The sequence below is a fragment of a genome, unplaced genomic scaffold (assembly GCF_019419815.1).
Source record: "Pyrus x bretschneideri cultivar Hongxiangsu unplaced genomic scaffold, Pyrus_bretschneideri_v1 Contig44, whole genome shotgun sequence".
NCBI lineage: Eukaryota > Viridiplantae > Streptophyta > Magnoliopsida > Rosales > Rosaceae > Pyrus > Pyrus x bretschneideri.
The window spans coordinates 1,604,059-1,628,066 of record NW_025999768.1 but is presented as its reverse complement, the minus strand read 5'-3'; the positions used below and the strand labels follow the sequence as shown (position 1 = coordinate 1,628,066).

Genomic DNA, 24,008 nt, shown 5'->3' with positions numbered 1-24,008 from the left:
TTGGAGATGATCTTATACAGAGCCGCCGTCGTCGAAACGCAGCGTTCAAGCAAACAATTTAAAACAAAAATAAGGCCAAATTTACTTTCGTCCTTGTCATTTTCCCGTTTTCCAATTTACTCTATGTGGTTTTCAATTCTAGTGATTTTACCCTTGTAATTTGGTACCCTTACAATTCTAGACCACATCAAAAAAATTTATCCAATTGATTGACGGAATCACCACACATCGTAGAGATACTTATGTCTTTTTGAGATATTTACATTAGGCTCAATTGGAACTACTGTTTGTTTAAAATTGCAATTTTTTATTATTAAATTTCAATAAATATTTATTCAAACTTCTAAAGAACTGAAGCTGAATTTTAGATAAATCACAGTCCTCAAATCCAATATAATGTGAAAATTGATAGGAGAAACAGATAAATAAATATTTCAAAGATTCTTTAGTACCCTTGAATGTGTTTAAGACAAGAATTTGGATGTATGTGTCCTTGAATTACAAGCGAAATACCATAATACAAGAATAAAAGAATAAAATCGTTACAATTGAAACCACGCGAACTAACTGAGCTACTGAGCAACAATAAGAACCAAAAGTCAAGGGCCATTCTACAAAAAAGAAAAATTTGATGGGCCATTCTACTAAAAGAAAGAATTGATGACCAGATATGAATAAAAAATGATTGCTGCACAAAATCTGTATTATTTTATTATTTACGTACGTGGTGAAAAGACGCAGAAGAATAAGAGACAAGTTATAACTGACGATTAACAGATATTCTCTGGAGCGACCCGAATTCTCTCTCTCCGATGCGAGAGTTTTCCCGCCAAATCAATGAATCCTCAGCTCCGCCAATCTCTATAGCGCCGCCGTCGCCATGACCGCTCCTCCTCCTCGCGCCACCACGTCATCGCTCTCTCTTCTCTTCGTCGTCATCTCCATTTCAGTTTCCATCTCCATCTCTCTCCTCCATTTCAGACCCCAAAATTCCCCAACCCTAAACCGAAACCTTCCCCCAAATTCGTCGCGTCCCCAGGCCAACCGCCAAAGGTACGTCGTTCGATTTGTGGAGTACAGGAGGGCGGAGGAGTTCCGAGAGTATTTAAAATCGTGTGTGCGATCCGATGGGTGGGATTGGATCGAGAGGAACAACCCAGCGAAGAAGTATCCGACGGATTTCGGGTTGGTTTGGATAGAAGACTCGGCGAAAGAAAGGCTATTTTCGGAAATGGGGAGGTTGGGAATGGTGAAGGATGTGAATGCGGATCTGAGGTATGGAAGGGGTTTGCTTGCTGAGGGGAAAAGGGACAGAGTTGGGGCTTTTGTCGATGGGAAGAAGCGGCCAGGGAAGATCTTGACGGGGATGTCGTTCAGTGAAGCCGGCGGCAATGCATTTTACTCCGCCACAAGCAATTCTTCGATTAGCTGGAGAAGGCAGCTCATGTCTCAGGTGGGTTTTTGGTGCTTTTGTGTGAAGTTTTGGGAAAAGTAAGAAACTTGGAAGTTGGTACTTTTATGTTGTTAACGGTCGTTTATCTTATTAGGTTGAGTAAGTTACAAGTTTTTCATAATTCAGTTTTCGGGGGTGTTAATGATTCCGAAAACAAAATGGCGTTGTGGTCTGTTTTTGTTTTGTATGGTGTTGCAGTGGAAGCTTATAATGCAGAGCGCCAATTTCTTAAACTACCAAAATCACATTACGATTTCTAACTCGATAATCGAAGGAATATTGAATGCAGCATTTTGTTTTTCTCACTGATACTTATGTATATTGACCTGGAGAAGCCATTTTTTGTGTCTCAAAAATCGGCTGTTTTGATTCTTGAATATTTCCCTTGTGTTTATTCTTGATTCCCTTGTGTTTGGGGCTGAGTCCCTTTGGGAAAAAGGTTATACTGGTGTAAATGTCAAAATGGCCTTCTTTGACACTGGAATTCGAGCTAATCACCCGCATTTTCGTAATATCAAGGTAATTTATTATGGAAAAAAGGTTGGAGTTTTTTTCCCTTGTGTGTTTTTTGCAGTCGGTTAATTGGCATTACTTACCTTAATACATATTTGTTTGATTCGAAAAAAAATTCTCAGTGCAATACTGGTTTTAAAGTTTGAACAATTATGCAGGAGCGCACAAACTGGACAAATAAAGATACTTTAAATGACAACCTTGGGCATGGGACATTTGTTGCTGGTGTTATTGCTGGTGTAGATGCAGAGTGTCTTGGTTTTGCTCCTGACACAGAGATTTATGCTTTTCGTGTGTTCACAGATGCACAGGTAACAACATCGGACATTTGAAGAATTATTGACGTGACATTATGACTAGAATAAAATAGCATACCAAGGGAAAAACACAAAGTTACATTCATATTTCACGTTCTATCCCATAAGTGGGTGAAGTGTGTTTTTTTGTTGCACATATATGCATTGTTGATTCACAAATATTACTATATTTGATCTCGTTTTTGGAAGAAAGGAACGGAGGCTAGATTTCGGAAACTTTGTATCGGCCTATGATATATAAGTCAACGTGTTATTTGAAATACTTGGCTTCATGGTGTTTCATTTGGCTAAAATCAAATTTTGCAAAATTATGAGAAGCTTGTATTCAGCTTATTGCAGGTATCATACACATCATGGTTCCTTGACGCTTTCAACTATGCAATTGCAACCAATATGGATGTGCTAAATCTGAGTATTGGTGGACCTGATTATTTGGACCTCCCATTTGTAGAGAAGGTAGTTTTCCATATTGCGTAAAGAACCTTAGTGTGGTGGCTTTGGATCTCCATCAGCGATTGCACTCAGACGATTGTGGGCATATATTATACTTATGCTTTTGAATCATGAAACATATTTTGCTTAGCTTTGTTCTGCTCATTTGCTCACCGGGTTGGGAAATAACTGCAAACAACATAATTATGGTTTCGGCAATTGGAAATGATGGACCACTTTACGGCACTCTAAACAATCCAGCAGACCACAGTGATCTCATTGGCGTCGGTGGCATTGACTACAGTGATCACATTGCTTCTTTCTCGTCACGTGACATGAGTACATGGGAGATGCCTCATGGGTAATCTAATATCTTTTCTTTCGTACTGCTTATTGTGATTGCTTTAGTTTTTTTCCCTTCTGGAGGTTTTTAACTGATCTTGAGATATATCCGATCATTTGTTATTCTTTTAGCGGTACAATCTATCTTTGTTATAACATTGAATGTGCAAATCATGAACTATTTGAGTTTTCTCCATACAGTTATGGTCGGGTGAAGTGAAGCCAGATGTTGTTGCATATGGACGGGACATCATGGGATCCGAGATCAGTAAAGGCTGTAAAAGCTTATCAGGCACAAGTGTGGCAAGTCCTGTGGTTGCTGGTATGGTGTGTCTTCTTGTCAGTGTTATCCCTGTGAGCATTAGGAAGGATATTTTAAATCCAGCAAGCATGAAACAAGCACTCGTTCAGGGTGCTGCGAAGCTTTCTGGTCCAAATATGTATGAGCAGGGTGCAGGCAGGGTTGATCTGTAAGTACTCCTGATTTGTAGGCCCCTTGGTTTTTGCCTTAAAGTCCAGCTGTTCCAGCATTGGCATTTATGGTTTTTAGTTTTAATTTTTGACTTTTTGGTCAGGTTAGAATCATATGAAATCCTCAAGAGTTACCAACCTCGTGCCAGCATCTTTCCTAGCACTCTCGATTATACAGATTGCCCTTACTCTTGGCCCTTCTGTCGTCAGCCCCTTTATGCAGGTGCCATGCCTGTTATCTTTAATACTACCATTCTAAATGGGATGGGTGTAATAGGCTACGTTGAAAGTCCACCGACATGCATCCTTCAGATGATGTAGGGAATCTTCTAAGCATTCACTTTACTTATTCTGAAGTTATTTGGCCTTGGACTGGTTATTTAGCACTTCACATGCAAATTAAGGATGAAGGGGCACAATTTTCTGGAGAGATAGGAGGCAATGTTACTCTTAGGGTATACAGTCCTCCAGCTCTAGGAGAGATGGATCATCGGATGAGTACTTGTGTGCTTCAGTTGAAATTGAAAATTGTCCCAACTCCACCAAGATCGAAACGAGTTTTGTGGGATCAGTTTCACAATATTAAATACCCTCCAGGTTATATCCCTAGAGATTCTTTGTATGTCCGTAATGATATTCTTGACTGGCATGGGGATCACCTGCATACGAATTTTCACATTAGTTAATTTATCCTTTATGGGATTTAATGATTCGAAAGAGAGAATTCATCCTTTTACGGTCATTTGATTTGGTAATAGTAATAAAGATACTAACGAATGGAAAGAAATGAACGGTTTGGATCTATATCAACGGCCAATTTCCGTTGTTCAACATGTTACGAGACGCTGGGTATTATGTCGAAACACTTGGTTCGCCATTTACTTGCTTTGATGCTCTCCGGTATGGGACACTTCTTCTTGTAGATCTTGAAGAAGAGTACTTCCAGGAGGAGATTGAAAAGCTTCGAGATGATGTTCTTAATTCTGGACTGGGACTAGCGGTGTTTTCTGAATGGTATAATGTGGACACAATGGTGAAGATGAGATTCTTTGATGATAACACATGGAGCTGGTGGACTCCAGTCACTGGTGGCGCAAATATTCCAGCATTGAATGACCTTTTAGCTCCATTTGGGATTGCATTTGGAGATAAGATTCTGAATGGTGTTTTTTCTATTAATGGTGAGCATAGTCGATATGCATCTGGAACGGATATTGTGAGGTTTCCACGCGTTGGTTATTTGCACAAGTTCCCTTTAGTTGATAGCTCTGAGAGCGGGGCCACTCAAAATGTACTTCGGACTCCTGAGATGACCACGGTGAGCTCAAAGGCTACTTATTCACTTTTCTGCTTTCTTTTTTTCATAATCAAACTCAATCATGATTCATGTGATATGATGATGATGCCCGTTGATAAATGTAGGCAGATTCTCCCATTCTTGGTCTTGTGGAGGCGGGTGAAGGTCGTGTTGTAGTCTATGGAGATTCTAACTGTCTGGACAGCAGTCATATGGTGACAAATTGTTATTGGCTCTTGAGGAAAATATTAGATTTCACGGGTGGAAACATCAAGGATCCCGTGCTTTTCTCAAACTCGGTTAAACAAAATTCACCTTTACATATAGAAGACAACCAATTACCGTCTCGTAGAACTGACGTGAATTTTTCTACATATTCTGCTGTTATGGGAAGGGAATTGATGTGTGGGAGTGACTCTGTATTTGAAATCTGGGGGACTAAAGGTTACAGTTCACAGGTCAGGGGAACAAACAGAAGATTACCGGGCTATTCTGTGGTTGACTTGGATAGAGGTTTAAATTCTACAGCCGATACTTCAAATTTGAAGCACACCCAGTTGACTGTGGAAAATAGAAGTGATCCTTTGGGATACTTGGGCCTGTTCTATGGGGACGAGGTAAGCCAGAATGGTTAGAAAACGATATTTTCCGCTATTCCATTTACTGTCACTATCATACTATAACATGGTTACATGACGCTGAGAGATTCCTGTAATCCTTCCTGCAGCTTGACATGCCTGTGTTAGTTCCTACTCATTGGTATGTTCCTGCAATCATTCTTGCAATTGGTAAGTGATCATTTAGTTCTACTCATTGGTTTGTTCCTGCAATCATACTGGTTTTTCGGATCGTCATTTACTTGTGAATTGCTTGGCTACTACTTGTAGGTCTTTTGGCATTTTTGAGCTTTTGGCGAATCCGACAGAAGCGCTGGTGGCGAAGGAAAGGATCTGGTTCTGGTCGGTATTCTAATTTGTAGTTCCAGATGATTTTTTTTTTTTTTTTTTTGGTAACGTGAATTCGCTAATATAAGATTCTTCGAGCTAGCGCAAAACCGAACGCAATGGCATTCTAGGATTTATACTGCCCAACCCATAAGGTTTGGTGGTTGTAAGGAATTTGGTACAAACAAATTTTGATTTTCTTTAATCTATATGTATTTATGCTAATCATGAGTATTAGGCAAGAATTTTGATAACCTTTCTTGTCGATATTATGAACCGCAAACGAACTGCAAGCAACTATTTTCCGATATTTTAACGTTTTAGGGGAATGCACTTTTCCCAATGTCAGACCGTATTCGGATTCGTGTATATTATGTTGTTCGAGAAAACCTTCAGCAAGATTGTTTGACCGCGTCGTATGAAGGTTATTTCGCGCAAACAAGTGGGATATCTTTGCATTTGGGTCACACCAACCCCAAACTTGTGAAAGCTCCTCTTCAAATAGGGATAACATAACGTGACCTTTGGACCACCTGTCTGTGCAGTCACATATATAACACCAAAATCTCTTCTATACGAGATAAACTCAGAACTGAAGACATTATGTGGCACATATATTTATTGAACAAGTGGTACATTTAATAAAAACGTGACAAATATTTATTATACAAATAATACTACTAAAAACTACGTCTTATTATACAAATAACATGACACGATGAAGCTGTCCTACTCGAGAGTTCATCTGGTTTGTCATTCAAAATTTCCATGTACTTTGTTTTTTTTTTTTTTAAGGTGAATTTCCATGGGACAAGGATTGTCTGCCCTTCCATGACTTCCTGTTTTGTGTGGTCACAATTAAGCCACATCAATGTTTTATATTGTTTTTTATAGAGATAACAAGACAAAGATAAATAATAATATAAAATATTGACGTAAATAATAGAACAAAGATAAATAGTAATATAAAATATTGACATGACTTAATTATAACCACACAAATAAAAAAACACGGATGGGCATCAAAAACGAAATGGCAGACATTGCTTGTCCATTTCCATGTACTTTAGGAAGGTCCCTTCCCTACAACCTAGCCGGTAGCCAGTCCCCACCAGAGTGGTAGGGCACATGGGAGGGTATAAAATAAGTAGGTAGGCATGTGCAAATACAGCACACGCACAGCGAACAAGCATGGGTGGCGGTGGACTCTCGAGTAGGACAGCTTCATCGTGTCATGTTATGTTTTCACGGTTAAATTAGATCAATATTTTATATTTTTATTGATTGTATAAATTCAATCCAACGATTTTTGTTAACTTATTTTTGTGGCTCATTACATAAAATTAATAACTCTGATTTCTTTTACACATCAATTAACGATCTAGATAATTTGATCCTTAGATTCCAAATACTAAGATCCGGAACGGATTCAATTCCTTATATTCCACATGTGGGCTGCGAGATTCCACTAGGGTTAAGGGTTAGCGTTTCAGGTTAAATTGACTTGGCTTTTAATGCCATCCAGCAAACCAAACCCATCATTCAAAAGCTTGCACGAATTCCCAAGGTTTTCTTGGTCCCCATTTTTCTTGAGCAACTACACCCACCTTACGTATCAGACACACATCTAACTATTGAATTTGATTCAGCAAAACTGTCTTTCTTGAGTAACTAAACCCACTCAACGTATCGATACATATTTGATTACTGGAATTTGATTCAGCAAAACTGAGTGACTGAGGACTTGAATCTAATTCAAGAGTCAAACATGTTTGACATTGAGTTTCTATTGACACCGAAGAAAAATTGGCAACCAGCACAACTTGACATAATTTGTGCATGGTTTCATCATAAAACCAATTGGCAATATGAGGAGTAACCCAATACCACATAAGCACATAACAAACTTTGTCCCTTACCGATGTGAGATAACTCAATATGAGAAGTAACCCAAGACCATATAAGCGCATAACAAACTTTGTTCAATATGAGAAGTAACCCAAGACCATATAAGCGCATAACAAACTTTGTCCCACATACATGCCCCTGCTGCATGTGTGGCGGATTTTCAAGCCTACACGTGGACAACAACTAGGTGATGTGGAGCACATAACAAACTTTGTCCCTCATCGATGTGGGATAACTCAATATGAGAAGTAACCCAAACTTTGTCCCTCACCTATGTGGGATAACTCTCAACATGCCCCTGCCACACGTGTGGCGGATTTTCAAGCCTACACGTGGACAACAACGGGTGACGTGGAATGCGTGTGGCTGTTTGACTTCACACGAAGACAAATACCATAATGAAATTGAGGTTCCACCGTAAAACCAATTGGTAAAATAAGGAGTAACTCAAGACTATATAAGCATATAGAAAACTTTGTCACTCACCGATGTGAGACAACTCTCAACACATGGCAAAATTGTAATGCTAAGAAATCGTTAGATATTTGGAAACATGTGAAAGAAGAAAGATTAAGCATAGATAAAAAGAATTGGATAACAATCTTTGTCAGCTGTCGTATAAACACTGCTAAATACACTATAAAAACCGATAATTCGAATAAGTCAAATGGAGGGGAAAAAATAGATCGAACTGGTTCACAAACAAGCCGTTCTTGAAACCGATGTGATATAAGTGTTAAGAATATGGGGAGGGGGGGGAGGAATTTTTACAGGAAAAAAACTGGTGCATTGGCTGTGTTTAAGAGGTTCCACTGCTAAAACCGCGATTGTTTTTCTTTATCCTTCCCAATTCCATTTCTCGGGTGGTTTGGCGGCTTTGGCCTTCCCCGCTGCTTGAGCCGGATGGGTACAAACCGTATTCACTGGTAGGCGCGCTATACTCGCTGCTAGCACCGTACTCCTGGCTTCCCAATGCCATCTTTCTGAACTTTTTCATGTCCTCTTTGTATTGGCTTGAGTCATAGTCCGAGCTCCCGTAAGAACTGTAGACATTGCTCTGTCCAGGCTGGATTCCTTCGTTGAGGTCGGACAGAGACACATCTCCCTCTAAAGCACGGACAACCTGTGTGTATTGAGTAAATATGGTCAGAAGACGCGTTACAGAACCCTGGTAGATCTTGAAAATCTTGCTTGTCCAATGGAGACAGATCAACCACAACCTATGACATCTAGAAGATTCATTCGTGGAACATGAAAGACTAAGCTCTTACTGAAGAAAATTTACCTGACTCATTCGTGGTCGACGCCGTGCAGAATGACGTATGCAAGCTGCAGCACAAGCAACCATACGAGCCATCTCGTTGGGATCATAACTATTCTGAAGCTTAGGATCTACTAGTCCATCAAAGTTTCTTTCTTCCAAAGCTCGAGTTAGCACAGGCCTTGCCTACAATGCCAGAACATGCTCATTAGTCATCATTCTCTAAAAACACCAACCGCAATGCACATTGTTCACAGACAAAGTGACTTATTACTCACCCATTCAACCAAACTATCCTCCACGTAAGTTTGAGATGCATCAACAGGCCGACGTCCAGTAATCAACTCCAAAAGCATAACCCCAAAGGAGAAAACATCTGACTTATCTGTGAGTTTTCCACTTGAAGCATATTCCGGAGCCAGATACCTGAAGGTAGCGAGCATGTAAGAACATGAATGATAGGTAAATATACATCTAGCAAGGCAACTTGAATATGTGGTGATAGATCTAGACAAGCTAAACTAAGATGAAATCCGGTCATGACACCAAATAACGTTTACTACAATCTCGAGAACTCAATCTTGATAAAATGATGGTCAAACTTTGGGTCAATCTTAAACTGAAATCATTAAGATAACTAAGTCCATTGGAAATTATAATATGATAGGAGTGGGTTTCACAACTCTTACCCAAAAGTTCCCATCACTCGGGTGGAAACATGAGTATTAAGATCAGATGAAAGCTTGGCAAGTCCAAAATCCGCAACCTGAGCCGAAGACGGTGAATCTCAGATATAGAAAACTAAAAACTCCTTGACATGATCACACCCAATATATTTTGACTGAGATTAACTTAACCGCCAAATTGACAGGGCACAGAAATAGCTGGTCCCTTATATCAACCAGAACAAAACTCAGGCAGGCAACGACTTGCCATTCAGTAAGTTTAACTTTTATTTTAAGAATTGTAAATATTGAAAAAGCCATAAGAAATTTATGCAGTCCATACCTTTGCCTCAAACTTGAAATCCAAAAGTATATTAGCGGCTTTAATATCACGATGAATAATTTTTGGATGACCTGCATAACACGTACAGATTATTAAAATGTAAAATCTAAAGTTCCGATGTCAAGGACCAATTCAAATTAATTCTTTGTCAAGTGCCTTGTGCGTCTGCACAGACTCGGATAACTTACAATCCTCGTGAAGATAGGCTAGTCCTTTTGCAGACCCTAAAGCAATTTTTAGTCTGGTTGACCAATCCATGGTAGGTCGTCCCTTCCCTGCAATACGTATATTCTATCAGATCCTTGTAAGCTGTACGGACCAACATCACAATGATAAATATCATCTACTCATAACTTGAATCCTATTGACACATTAATGAGAGTTCAGCATAAAACAATCAAGCAACGGTCTATCAACTACAAAGACATTATAAATTCACTGTCTTTACTTTTGACTATAAAGGTGTTTCTAATCATCAATTCAATATTATGTGATGCAAAATCAAACTTACCATGTAAGTGAAACTCCATAGTATTATTGGGAACAAACTCATAAACCAGTAGTCTCTCAGATCCAGTCATGCAATATCCAACCAGTGAAACAAGATGCCTGTGATGCACACGGCTAATAATTTCAACTTCTGCCTGGAATTCACGCTCCCCTTGCCCACTTCCAGCTTTCAGCTGCTTGATTGCTACTTCCTTCCCATTCGGAAGGACTCCTTTGTGTACGTATCCAAATCCACCTTGACCAAGAAGATTGGAATCCGAGAAGCCTTCAGTTGCCAACGCTAGTTCCTCATATGTGAATGTGCTTTTAGCGAACCCCAAGGAATAGGCTGGTGGAGGTGGTGGTGAGGGTAGATCACCCCCTGAATAATTGGAACCAGAACCTCCACTGCTGTTTGTGAAAGGTGGTGGTGGTGCCACCGGATTTGGCTTATATTGTGGTGAGTGTGGTGGCCGTGATGCTACTGGTGGTGGCGGAGATGGCTTCGGCATCATTTTGACTGCATGATTTCCAGGCGGAGGAGCATGTTGTTGCCACTGATGTGGCGGACCACCGTATGGGTCAACTGGAAAATACCAACAAACACGCAGAAATCAGTATTCAATTCCAGCTGGATAATTCAATGCAATACATGGAGGAGTCACCGGCAACCAAAGTTAAACTTCCTCAGAAACACATTCTTTCAAACTCGAATAAATTAATGAGTGACAGAAACAAAAACAACAAGACAAACCACAAAAGATAAAAAGAACACAATATATTAAAAAATTTGAGACTAAAATTCATAACTCAAGTCAGAGTATTACAGGCTGGAAATGTTTCTACATGATGCTTAACACAATACAGTAACGTAATATGCACAATCATAACCCCTGAACACATCATGCTTTACCAGATTCACCAGTACTTCATACTAGTTCATAAAATCAGACACGGAGATGTCACGAATTCAGACATTGAACGATAAAAATCGACAACAATGCAAATCAATGAGAACCGTGGAGGGAGAAATGCTGAAGAGCATTTTCTAATACAATGACCAGATCCAAAATCCCAAAGAATCTTAGTCAAAGACCGCTGCGCTAAATGTCCGTTTGATAACCATTTTGTTTTTAGTTTTCACTCAATCGAACTTCAAAAACCCGAAAATATCGTTGCCATTAAATTGTACATGCAGAGCAATCAAAACGTTCCAAATGAAATCAAATTTAAACTCAATTAAAGAAACCCAGATCGAAAATGTAAAGAAACAAAGGAAAGTCGATACCTTTGGGGCCAGGAGGCGGCGGCGGAGGCATATAATACTCTTCATCTCTTCTTCTCCTTTTCTTCTTCTTACTGCAAAAAATGCAGCAAAGACTCAGCACCACTAAGATCACCACAGCTCCAATGGCAATCCCGATTATAACCCCCGACTCCAAGCCTGAAGATGGCGGTGACGGCGACGAAGACGATTTTGGCGGAGGCGGAGGACTCTTTGAGGGGGTAGAAGGCGTAGAACCCGAAGAAGTCGGCGGCGGAGGAGACGGGGTGGTTGATTTCGGCGGAGGAGGAGATGGGGTGGTTGATTTCGGCGGCGGCGGGGATGTAGAAGAGGCCGGAGGTGGAGTCGTCGATGGTGGTGTGGGTGTGGTCGACGACGGTGGTGGTGACGACGAAGTGGCTGGTGGTGGCGCGCTCGGGGTCGCTGGTGGCGGTGCGCTAGGAGTCGAAGGAGGCGGTGCGGTGGGGGATGGCGGCGTAGGCGCAGAAGGCGCCGGAGCTGTGGGCGGTGGCGGCGAGGTTGTGTTGGTCGACGGCGCCGGAGCCGACATTGTGTAAATCAAACGAATCTAATGAAATGGGCACTTATCAAAAGCAAAATTTAAGAAAATGGGTAGCTGAGAAATAGTCCTTTCTGGCTCCGGCGAGTGAAAAGCTTCGATCTTTTCTCTCTCTAAAAAAGTAGAGAGAGAGAATGTTGAATGGTTTTAATGGAGAAAGCAGAGCGAGAGGGAGGGAGACAAACACAGCAGATAGCGTTTGCTTTTTTGGTTGCGGGAATTAAAGGAAGGTATTTTTGTTGCTTTTTTTTCCTTCTGCTTTTTTAAAATTTTAATATTTCATAAATTTAGCAAAATAAATCCTCAGTAACATGGTTAGGAGAGAGAGAGAGATCATCGTCTTCGTCTGTGCTTTGCTGTTACTAAGCTGGGAGGAGAGAGAGAGAGAGAGAGAGACACCGAGTGGGGAGCTTAGTCTCGTCTTGTGGGGTCTTAAGGAGTGGGGCCTACACGATTGGCCCGCGCGTTTCTCCGTCTATTACTCGGCTGGGATTATACTCTTCTGTTTTGGTTGGTGGTTAAATAGGATGGGACGGCTTCTGTTTTTTTATTTCTTAATTTTATTATTTTTTTTCGTTTTTCTTAGTCGTTCCTGCACGATATTCGTGTTTTATGGGTCCAAATTAATTTCCACAATATTTATTTCGTGTGTGTAAAAGTCCATTTTTGAAAGAAGAAAAAATTGGTTGTCTGAGTATATTTTTCAATTAAATATTTGTATAATTGTTTGTTAAACATTTTCGATTACATTTGTACCAAGTATGAACACCTTGAAATTATCCATGATATTATTCACATATGGAAAAAATGAAAAAAAGAAAAAAAAAGGTATTATATAATTGGGAAGGGTGATGATGTTATTATCCAATTTGGAGAGTTTTCATCTATAACCTTGTATGTCATAATCCACAAAAAAACGTGTCTAAATACTAGATTTTGGGGTTGTAGGGTATTTAGCAATTTGTTCCCATTTTGCAATTCAATTCATGAAATTTGTAATTTGTATAGAACTTTTTTTTTTTTTTCAAATATCAGCTAGTTGCTTCACTAAGAATCGAATCAAGACTTAATAGAACTTTGAGGTGCTGTAAATTTCGTTGGAAACTATTATCGGCACTTAAAAAATTCATTTTACACTCTTCATAAGTGTATTTTTTTTAAATATATAAAATTTAGAATGTAAAATGAGAATTTTGAAATATCAATAACAATTCATTTTTTTAAAAGAATAACACTATTTATTCAAAAAAATCAAGAGAACATTAAGGCTTGTGATGGAAAAATTCACCCCGTGTGAAACACTCAAAAATTCTAGGAATAGGAATGGTGGCAAGTAGAAGCTTCGCTTCCCCTAATTCCAAAACACAACAATAGACTTGCAACTATAGTGTAGGAAAAGCTTATATTTGATAGCAGGTCATATGGAGGAAAGGATCCGATCGTAAGATTCAACAAAGAAACAATCTACCACACTGAACTTTTTTCTTTGGGAATGTCATAAGTTTCAACAAACCAAACTTTCATTACTTTAAGAGAGAGAAAGTAGTTGAAAATATAATGGTATTATCCATATACTCATTTTTACCGTTCACACTCACTTTTAATTTCTGTATTTTGATTTTCTTCAATTCATTCGAGACTAGCCGGAAGTTGAAGAAGATGTGTGAGAGCACTGAGAGGTAAAAATAAATGTGTGTGTAGCACCACCCCCTGATAATATATTAGGGCAATTTTGGTAAGGTGGGATTGATTCTGTTAGCGTATCGAGCCTTAACAAGCTTCCAGACAGAAGTCCGAAGTCTTGAAATTCCAAGCGAGAAAGGAACAAGAGAGATGCATGCGCCTCAGAGAGAAAACTACTGGTTTGGTATGAACTTTTTGATATTTGCAGCTGCTTCCCTTGTCACAGGTGCTAAGTGTTACTTTCCATCATTTTTAACCTAATTATCTTGTGCAAGGAGGAACTACTAACTAGTGCATGCAAATAAAATAGAGGGAGTGGTTGATCTTAGGTTTACGTCAGCAAAATATATGATTAAGAACTTAAACTGTGTAATTATGATTCATCATGAAAAGCAAAAAGTGAAAAGTATCGTATCATCAATCTTAATCATATTAGGGTTTTTGATTATTAGGTGATAGGTATAAAGTGATAAGTAGGATTTGAACATAATATCAACACTCAATCACTCATAATTTCAGTATTCTCTTTTGTTCTTCTATTCGAAAACTCCTAGATATACATGATTAATTTAAAGTATAAACTCATATCGTTCCCTTAAATAATATATATAGTACGTGAAATAATGGCATCAAGTAAAAATATTGCAGTATCATATAATATATATCTTTGTAACTAAAATGAGTGTCTATAATGCGAAGGTGAACGAGTTTCGTATCGGTGAAAGAAGTAATTTTGGGGGGTGTAAGGATATAAAGGTAAAAGTATCCAACATCGGTAAAAGGAAAAACCTTACAATTGCCTATAAGAGACTGACTATTACTCCCCATATTACTAATTAGAATTCAACAGTTGCTTGGGTTGCCTTGCATAATTTAAAAGGGATGTGTGCGGAAGTCTGAATTTCTAGGCCCCCATCCACTCTTGTGCATATCTTATCCATTGATGGTCTTCCCTGTCCTCCTTAGGGAGGTTAAGGGGCATTAGGTTCCGTGGTTTTGGCGACTAGAGTTTCTTCTCCAAGTCTTCTTATCCTTTTCTAGGGTCCTTTTGCTCCCAAAATTTTGTTGGTCCATCTTGGGACTAAGCTTCCGTGCCTTATCTCTTTTGTATGGTCTTGCTGTTTCAATGAAGTTGTTTCTGATATATATAAAAATAAAATAAAATAAAATAAAAAGATTTGTGTTTCAACTTTTTTCATTGTAGTAAAGCAAGTTGGTCCAGATGTGAAGCTCAATGGCTATACATGCTCTATGTCATCCAATTTGTGTTGTCTACGTGTTTGGTTTGGAAATTTGTCACACATGAAGAGGCGTGTAAGGATATGAAAGTAAAAGAGTTTAACATCGTTAAAAGGAAAAACCTTCCAAAAACTTATAAGAGGTTGAATTACTTTTCATATTGTCACTTAATTTTATGACATGACCTCAACTTTTTGCACATAACCTATTTTTATAGAATCAAGATTCAAGGCAAATGTGCAATAATGTAATATTTCTAATTTCTTTTCCCTTTATATTTTAACAAAGATTACAACGAATTATATATGGCTCAAGGCACAGAGAATACCAATGTGAAAGTGAGTTGTACAAATTAACCATATCAATAACGTTGCCCAGACACCATAAAAGAAGGCAATAAGTTGTGAATTAGTCAAGGATTAGGTGATCCTAATTGATCTGATTTGAAATTTTAATTCTTTTATATATGGCATATAGGGGAATCTGTTACTCTAAGTAAAGCCACACCAGCTGGGACACCAACAGCCAAACCCAACATTCAACGAAGTTGACAATGCTTCCCACACAAAAGAGGGATGGCCTGGCCAACTGGAACAGTTGAATTCTAATTTGAAGTATTGATCTGCATTTTATATTCTCTTCGAGAATATGTTTTTCTTGCCATAATACTATAAGAGTCGAGAGTTGAACTCGCAGACACGGATGTACTCCTTCCTCATATGCGACTTATTTTTTCCCATTAGATTAGTTTCAAGTAAAATATCTCTTAAAACATAAAAAGTTAAGAGTCGAATTTTTTTTTGTGAATACGATGAAATGTTTTACGTACTGAAACTATAAGTTTTCAGTATGTTTTGAGTTGCATTTCAGGTAGATTTTCAGTACATTTTGAAAGATTCACCTACTGTCAATTCTTGTACATTACAAGATTATTATCCGAAAACCTATATGCTATGATTAATTTCAAACCATGGAATCAACTTGAACGGTCGAAAAATGAGATGCCAAGTGGCATGCAAAACCCTAGTTGTCCATATATATCAATGCATGGACCGTGGCAGGAAGAACTGGTCTGATATTCGTGCGTGTGGCGTTGCAGCAGAGGTAGCAGCACAAATTGCGGGCAGGCGGAGGCGGACGTTTCGCCCTCCGCCTCTCAAGTCAATTCCAAAAAAATGAGCAGCACTACTTGGTCGAATGTCACATCCTTTAACGTCTGCAATAATTAGTGGATTTGCCGGCGATTATTTCATGTTTAATTAATTTTAATTAGGATGAATATCCCACTATTTGTCTAAACCCTGAAGGAAGCTTCCCATTAGGTCTTTGATAGTGTGCATCATAAACCAGTCTTTGTTTTAAGCTTTCAGTTCAAAAGAACCCAGGTCAAAATTGTACTATAATTCTAACGATGCCTTATAAGTTGTGTTAGAAAATGCGACAAGTATATTGTGGACTTGCATGAAAGTACTTTTAAAATATCTAAAAGCATTTTGTGGATATGCTTTTGAAACGACTCTTAATAGAAATACAAGTTAATCCTAAAAAAACATTTAAAGTGATTCCTGCAAAAAGGAAATAACTGGTTCCAAAAAGCACATAACTGATGCTTCTTGCAAGAAACACTTCAAGTACTTTTAGAATCAGAAACATATTTTCTCTAAAATCGCTTCCAGCAAGGAAGTAAAAACCCCAATGTCATTTTCATAGGGTTGGATCGGTTGTCATGACTACGGTGTTGTTAGTCATCTCGCATTGTGTGTGTTTGGATTTACCCATTTATAGTTGTCATGTTTGTGTTAATTATTAGATAACTTTGAAAAACTATCATTTTATGTTAGTGTTATTCATGTACAAATCGAGTCTTATAGACGTATCTTGTCTTAAATGTCGATTGTAAATTTTATTGTTGTTAAAGTGTGAAAATTACACACTATAATTTAAACTTCTAATCATCAAGAGGTGCTCCTACAATATGCATGCATGTCTTGGTTTTCCCTAACAAAAAACTTATTTCTTTTAATTTTTAATGATCATGAGTAATTTGACTCAAAGAAAATTGAGATGGAAGAGAAGCAAAGCTGCTGGCAAATGCTTCAAAAAATAGTGATGAGCTGGTGGAAGGTGTTCAGTTTTTGAGAAGGGATCCGGAGACTATAAACGGGTTCATTCATAAATTTATTTTGTAAAGTGAACAAGCGCTGTATTAAATACTAACCAATTAAAAATTGAACACATATCAACAATATCTAAAAAGTAAATAACTGCTTTCACGAAGTGTAAAAAACAATTATATCTATACATCATCATACGGATTCAATTCCCATTGACTTTCCTCTTTGTAACAATGAGTTATCTAATCTATTAAAGCTATTATTTACTAAGAAACAATATCTAAACGGAATTGTTATTAGCATTCTAAAAATTTCATTTGACATTTCAGACTTTATATAATTAAAAAGAAAAATACAAGTGTGAGAGTGTAGAATAAAATTTTAGAATGCTAATAACAATTCCTTATCTAAAACAAACAAGATAAAAATGATTAGGCGGGGTTGAATTTTGAATGACAGAGAGGTCGAATTGTTGTGGCCTCACATGGCTATGCCATTATACTATTCCGCTTCTAATAAGTGCCATGACATTCGCCTTCATTTTATTTTGACTAAAGTGAGAAGAAGGCAATTAGTCAGCACATTCCAGCTATGTACTTTATTTATTATTTCCAATAAATATAATAATTCTCCCTTTTTGGCAATTGAAAAACATAGCAAAGTCTTACCCCTGTTTAATGTCATTCATATAAGGCTTTTAACCCCAGATTGGGATAACTCACCGTAGATATATCATTTTGTGAAAAATTTCTATTAAATAAAAATAAGATGACAAAAATATCTTTAATTTTTGTCAAATTATTTTGGCCAATTGTTTATTAAATTGAGGTATTTTTGTTATTTTGGTCCTTATTTAACATAGTTTTTACGAAAGAATCAAAACCTGCCTTTGTACAAGTATTTTGGTTTTACTCATGATTATTATTACGGATACATCATGGTACAAAATTATTTGGACTACAAGATCAAACCAGATTATAGAGCAAGATTTGATAAGTAATAGTCAACAAATTGGAATTCATTTATCAACAGATTTTTTTCTTACATTTGAATTCGCTTCGATAATTCTTTTGAGTGCATTTTTGCTCACCACCCTATTTATCACCGTTAGATAAGTTTGAATTTTGGAATTTGTGCTTATCTACTACATGAATCTTGAAATTCAAACTCATTTAACGGTGATAAATAGGATAGTAAGTATACATCACACAAAATGGTGGGGAGCAAAAATGCTCTCAATTCTTTTAGCAGCTTTGAAAGGTGCAATTACCGTGGCACGACAGTAAATTTTTTATAGAATTAGCAATGCACATTAAACTCTGTTCGGTTTTATCATATTACATTTATTTCCCTTTAATTAAAGATTGTTTATGTATAAAATAGAAATTATTCAATCTATATACTATAAACAACAGAATATCCGCCTTTGTTCCGTACTTTTTTTTATTATAGTCAATTGAATCTGTTGAATTGTTGTTCAGTTCATATTGAAATGAATCGACATTGATAAGGAGTTGGTCAATGATGCTCAAACATGTAATGACCAAATTCAGGGATTACTTCTATCAATTTCAAATCTTAATAACTAAACTGAGAAGTTAAACCAATCTCAATAACTATTTCAGCTAAATAATTTATGGATTTAACCAACTTCATTAAGTCCAGGTTTGTAAAAGAGATTCGAACATCACTCGTATAGAGTTTGTGCATTAAGCGGTTGAGATTAGCCTAACTGGTGTGGGTGAGCAGACGTTAAGCGGCAAACAATACCGCACGAAAAGAAAAAAATTTCAATGTGTCCAAAATATGTGGCGGTATGTTATATATTATTATACAATTACATTACATGGGCATTTGAAAAAGAAAAAAGAAAAATTTCATCCAATTTTACATGGCATGTTTTATAACACTCCGTATTCCGGTCAACACTGACAAATTTCTTGTACGAAATAAGTCAAGAGAGAAACAATGGCAATTCTGATTTTATGGTGAATCATATCGATTTACGCCATGTTGAAGCATTGCTACTCGTAGCATGTACAAATTGGAATCAAATATTACTAAGAACTACTCAAGTTTCTACATGATTTTGCATATACAACCCCCTACAAAGCTCGGATTTGTAAACGATGTGCAGCAGTCAAATAGGCTTATCATGATCTACAACGAATGCTCTACAAATGATTAGTGTCCGATCGACGCAGGGTAGAACAATGGTACCCCGACTTTCTTCGGTTGCATGCGTTGTCCCGAGCAATGTGGCTGGTTTGGTCCTTCACAAATAGCATCCTGCCTGAGGTAATTCCTAGTGGTTTCGGTTTCAACTGTGCACGAAAATCTTAAGTACCAGGTAAGTTGCTGCTGGTGCTAGAAAGAATTATGAAGGCGCAAACAACGGAAAGTGAGAAGACAGACACCCATGTGTTCTCCGTGTACATCTCCATTGCATCAGTGAAGTAAAAACGGGTGCGGTTTTCTGCCCAGTTCCGAAGTCTGTCTGCTTCTGCTGCGTATAATGCCTTGCCCTGCAAGTTATATCAGAACCGGTTTGAATAACTGTATGATTTTCCTGCTGCACTTATTAACTGCAGAACTTCATTTGTCACAAAGCATACAAAAGTAAATGTTACCTGGTCATCAAACCAGCGACCTCGTCGCAGCCATGCAGTTACTAAAGCGAGTAAGATCCTAGGAGGTGTCAAGTAATTGATGGCCTTTCCTGTTCCTTTTACAACTCGCATCCGTGGAACCAAAGTTCTAGCTACTGTTTCAGGAAGCTCACATATGAAGTTAAACATTTGTTTATTCTTCAAGGAAGAACCACTGCAAACAAGCCATAGACAAACTCAATTACACAGTATGAATCAAAGCATTTTTACACAGCATGCAATACAATCTGCGAGGGCAAACTCAATTAACGATGGGCTGGTGCATGGAAAGATTTGAGGGCGAACAATCATGTTTAACAATAAGCATAGAAAATCCATGCATTGAAACAAGATATGCATCACGAATGATAGTTCATTAAGTGTACCTCAGAAGAAGATCGGTAAGAACCATGCCAGGAGATGCTGTGTGTACTCCTACTTTGGACCGTTTGCACTCCTTTAAAAGTGATGATTGAAGTTGTCTAAGACCACACTTTGTCGATCCATAGCTAAAGGTTGAGGATATAAAATAGCATAAGTATCAATGTTTAATTGTCACCGATCAGAGATCTTAATTATGAAAAAATAAGTGAAAGTTCAGCCTCTTCCCACAAAAGAAAGGCTATTTTCCATGAACAAGGCAAGGCACTCACACAGCTGTCAAAGGGGTACTTGATCCCCCAGAGCCTGCTCCATCCATATTAAATATGTGCCCACCTTTAGGCTGATTCATCATTATATGCATCGCTTCTCGAGTGCAGAGTATTGAACCAACCAGGTTTGTGGAGACAATCTGACATAAAATTGGAAGGTTTAAGCTCAATTAGTGAACCAATTTGAAGTGGTTTATTTCACTCTCTTCACATAGCAACAACAGAGAGCCATTTTTTCGCACATACCTGCTTAATGTCTTCGTCCGTAAACTGAAGCAATGGTCTAAATCCTTTATTAGCACCAGCATTGTTTATCTGTCCAAGGGGTTACAAATTAGACGGTAAAAAGTTTGAAGCTGGTAAAATACATGGACGAAGTCCACAATACATCAAGTGAATATCTAAAATTACACCAGGCCCAGTTGCAAAGTGATAAGCATCAACATGATAGTTCAAAAGCTTACCCAAATGTCAACATGACCAAGTTCACTAACAGCGAAATTTGCCAGTTTCTGCACATCACCAGGTTCACAAACATCACATGCTATGCCAACCACTTTTGCATGTTTCAGGTTCTTGGATAAGCCACCTGCACTGTTTATACCTTCCTTTAGGTTTTCCTCGAGCTCTTTGACAGTTGCTTGTACAGACTCAGGGCTGCCTTGACAAGATTCAGTAATCAGTTGAGGTGGCAGCACCATGGCATAAAGCTGTAGACAGGTTTATACACAAATACATATCATAATCTAAAAAATAACCTTCGAGAAGCGACCACTACACGATCTCCAGAAAGAAGAAATTCACGAGCAAGTGCTTTTCCAAGTCCCCTTGTGCTGTACCAGCCAATGAAAAGGTGCAAAAACATGTAAATCACACACGTTATATGCGCTCTTAAAGCAATCATATACAAAAATATTATATGAGATGCTTCTTCATGATAATACTAAATTGAAAAGCCTCCTCCACCCATATCACCCCTCCTCATACGAAGATTATAAGGCCTCTAAGTTTTAACCAAATTACATACAATGTTGAGGCAGATAGACTGCTTAATTAAGCAGAAGAGCAAGCAAGAGAGAGTTTCTACCTTCCACTGATGACAACATTTCGTGGACCAGCTCGACAGTGATCCTCTAAAACGATGTTAGCTCCAACCATAGTTCCGATAATAATTCCACCAAGCCAGCTATACCAAACTAGCTCATTCAAATCAGCGTCTCCACCTTCACAAAACTTCCAATAAATTAGAGGTCTACATATGGAACATTACATTTCGGACAGATAATATGAAACTAAATAGTAACATGCTTTCTAACCTGACAACTGAAACCCAATTGCTAGTATAACTCCTGTGCTCATCATGGTCACAATATATCTTCCGATTTGAACAGCAGCCTATTTTTAGAGACAGAGAAAGGGTTAAATATGAAAGATACCTACAAGCATGTGACATGTCAAAAGCCTGATAAACAAGACAACCTTAAACAGTCCCTAATCACTTGAAAGATGTTTTTCATTAATTTTAGTGGAAAAAGGACGAAATCTTAAGGCTTAAACTTCTTAGTACAGTTCTTGCTTTCCCTAAATTTTAGTGAGAACGATAAATCTTGACGGTCTTAACTTCATTTCTCTTTTCATTCGTTCATAAGAAGTTGAATAACCAAACTAACAGAACAATCATTAGCAAAAAAAATTATCAGTTTCCTCCTTGGATTTTCTCAGCACCCAAACAACCCAAAAAACAAGTTTATGAAAGCTTCAAGTTTCAAAATTTAAAACCTCAATAATTTTCCCAGCCAAATCAGTGAGAGTTTCAAACTTCAAGATTTAAAGGACTTTGAATGGACTTTGAATGGACTTTTTAATGGACTTTAAAATCCAAGTTTAGTCAATTAGAATCGCAGTCAAACTTTTCTTTGCTTGGATTTTCTCTGCAACCAAACAACCAATAAACAAACACATGCTCCAACTAAACAAAACACAATTATTTAACTCAAAAATAATTAAACGAAAACAAAATCCAGTAAAAACATTACTCACAGATTGACAGATCTCCTCCAACTTGGCCACAGCCTTCCTGTGTTCATCCCCATCTCTAAACCCCCAACCAAAACCACCCCAAACCGAAGATTTCAAAATCCCACCTCCCTTCTTCAAATTCCCACGCTTTCTCGCACTTTCTGCCTCTCCCTCCTCCGCATCCCCTCCGTTATCCTCCCCCCTAAACGACCTGCACGGTTTCAAGCAAAACCCATTTCTCCCCGCGGCCAGCAGACCCCCGGAACGCCGAAAACCACGACCCGATTATCACCGCCGGGCCGGTTCCGCGGTGGTCCTTGACGTTGAAGTGCTCCAAGCTGTGCGGGCATGCGTGAAACCTCGCAACCATGGCCATTGCAGATAAAATAACACAGTGACTGTAAGCACATCCAAAAGTGGCTCCAATATTTCGTGAGCGCTACAGAATTTTCGGTCAAAAAATCATTTTTCTTTTTTCTTGTTAGAAAGACTAATGGAAAAAGTTACGTTAAATAATTATATTTAAATCAAAATTTGATTTTTTTTTTTTTTTTTTTTTTGTGGGTGACGGAAATTATCTGGTTGCGAAGGAAGATATTTTCGCGGGAGATTTTGGAGGAGGAGAGTGGCAGCGTGCGGACAAGGAGGTCCGTGATGACCACACGTTAGGGAAACCTCATCTACTAGTGATTGAGTGACACGTGTTGTGTTGGGTCTGAGTCATCGTGTCGTTTTTGCGTTGGTTAGGTGGGAAGGTCCCAGGATCAGTCTTGCGAAGCACGGCTGCGATTGAGTGGCGTAGTGGTTAACTGCCGACCGTTGGATTAGCATGGGAAATTTAACACCTCATCAATTTGGGCCCAAGTTTTAAGACAGATTAGGCCCAACCATTTTCAGTTATAATGGATTGGGCCAATCCATGAACCGGTCTTATTTAAACTTTCTTACTTCGGTTCAGCCCTAATCTTTTCCGGGCCCGATCAAATTCAGAAAATTAGAAAATTATATTGCCTTCTCTCTTCCTTCTTCGTACTTCAATTCGATACGTATGTAGAATTCATTCAAAATGCATAAAAATTAGGGCTCGTTTAGAAGTATTTTTAAAATAATTAAAAGACTTTGTAGAGAAAATGTTTTGGGATTCCAAGAGCATTTGAAGTGCTTTTTCAGAATTCAGTTGCGTTTTTACTAAAGATTGACTCTAAAAACATTTTCATCAAAAGCACATAACTGATGAGGGTATTTGTCCGCCTATATAGGCTTCATAACTACCACCATCATCTTTGTCCTCCCCATCACGTGCCTATAGCCCATATCTGAATTATTTTGTGCTTTCAGTCATTTTAAAAACGTTTCCAAGTGATCCTTTAATA

At 38.1% G+C, this 24,008-nt stretch overlaps 3 protein-coding genes across 3 annotated transcripts; 1 reads left to right on the top strand and 2 right to left on the bottom strand.

The window, feature by feature from the left end:
• The first annotated feature begins 738 nt into the window (after positions 1-738).
• LOC103960700 (subtilisin-like protease SBT6.1) lies at positions 739-6,011 on the top strand. Its single transcript, XM_048567073.1, is given in 13 exon segments — positions 739-1,457; positions 1,848-1,972; positions 2,125-2,277; positions 2,623-2,741; positions 2,894-3,076; positions 3,259-3,271; positions 3,274-3,527; positions 3,633-3,826; positions 3,829-4,209; positions 4,353-4,846; positions 4,951-5,442; positions 5,553-5,613; positions 5,713-6,011. Coding segments are annotated over 13 exon segments (3,138 nt in total). The 5' UTR covers positions 739-880; the 3' UTR covers positions 5,805-6,011.
• A 2,222-nt stretch (positions 6,012-8,233) lies between these two features.
• LOC103960703 (proline-rich receptor-like protein kinase PERK1) lies at positions 8,234-12,358 on the bottom strand. The gene is made up of 8 exons (XM_009373185.3): positions 11,724-12,358; positions 10,458-11,021; positions 10,135-10,221; positions 9,947-10,017; positions 9,628-9,704; positions 9,217-9,364; positions 8,963-9,124; positions 8,234-8,800 (listed from the first exon to the last, which is right to left on the bottom strand). The coding sequence occupies exons 1-8, from the start codon at positions 12,268-12,270 to the stop codon at positions 8,477-8,479; spliced, it is 1,980 nt and encodes a 659-aa protein (XP_009371460.1). The 5' UTR covers positions 12,271-12,358; the 3' UTR covers positions 8,234-8,476.
• Positions 12,359-19,353: 6,995 nt separating this feature from the next.
• On the bottom strand, positions 19,354-23,201 carry LOC103960702 (probable chlorophyll(ide) b reductase NYC1, chloroplastic). Its single transcript, XM_009373184.3, is given in 11 exon segments — positions 19,354-19,840; positions 19,946-20,138; positions 20,350-20,472; positions 20,617-20,756; positions 20,863-20,931; positions 21,081-21,273; positions 21,375-21,449; positions 21,704-21,839; positions 21,933-22,011; positions 22,657-22,911; positions 22,913-23,201. Coding segments are annotated over 11 exon segments (1,548 nt in total). The 5' UTR covers positions 23,012-23,201; the 3' UTR covers positions 19,354-19,654.
• Between the last annotated feature and the right edge of the window lie 807 nt (positions 23,202-24,008).

Excerpts from the sequence above, each read along its gene's own strand:
- LOC103960703 (XM_009373185.3), bottom strand. The coding sequence starts at position 12,270 with ATGTCGGCTCCGGCGCCGTCGACCAACACAACCTCGCCGCCACCGCCC. Across the intron at positions 10,018-10,134 it reads AGCCTATCTTCACGAGGATT|GTCATCCAAAAATTATTCAT; the intron begins GTAAGTTATCCG and ends CGTGTTATGCAG. Across the intron at positions 9,125-9,216 it reads AGGATAGTTTGGTTGAATGG|GCAAGGCCTGTGCTAACTCG; the intron begins GTGAGTAATAAG and ends CTGGCATTGTAG.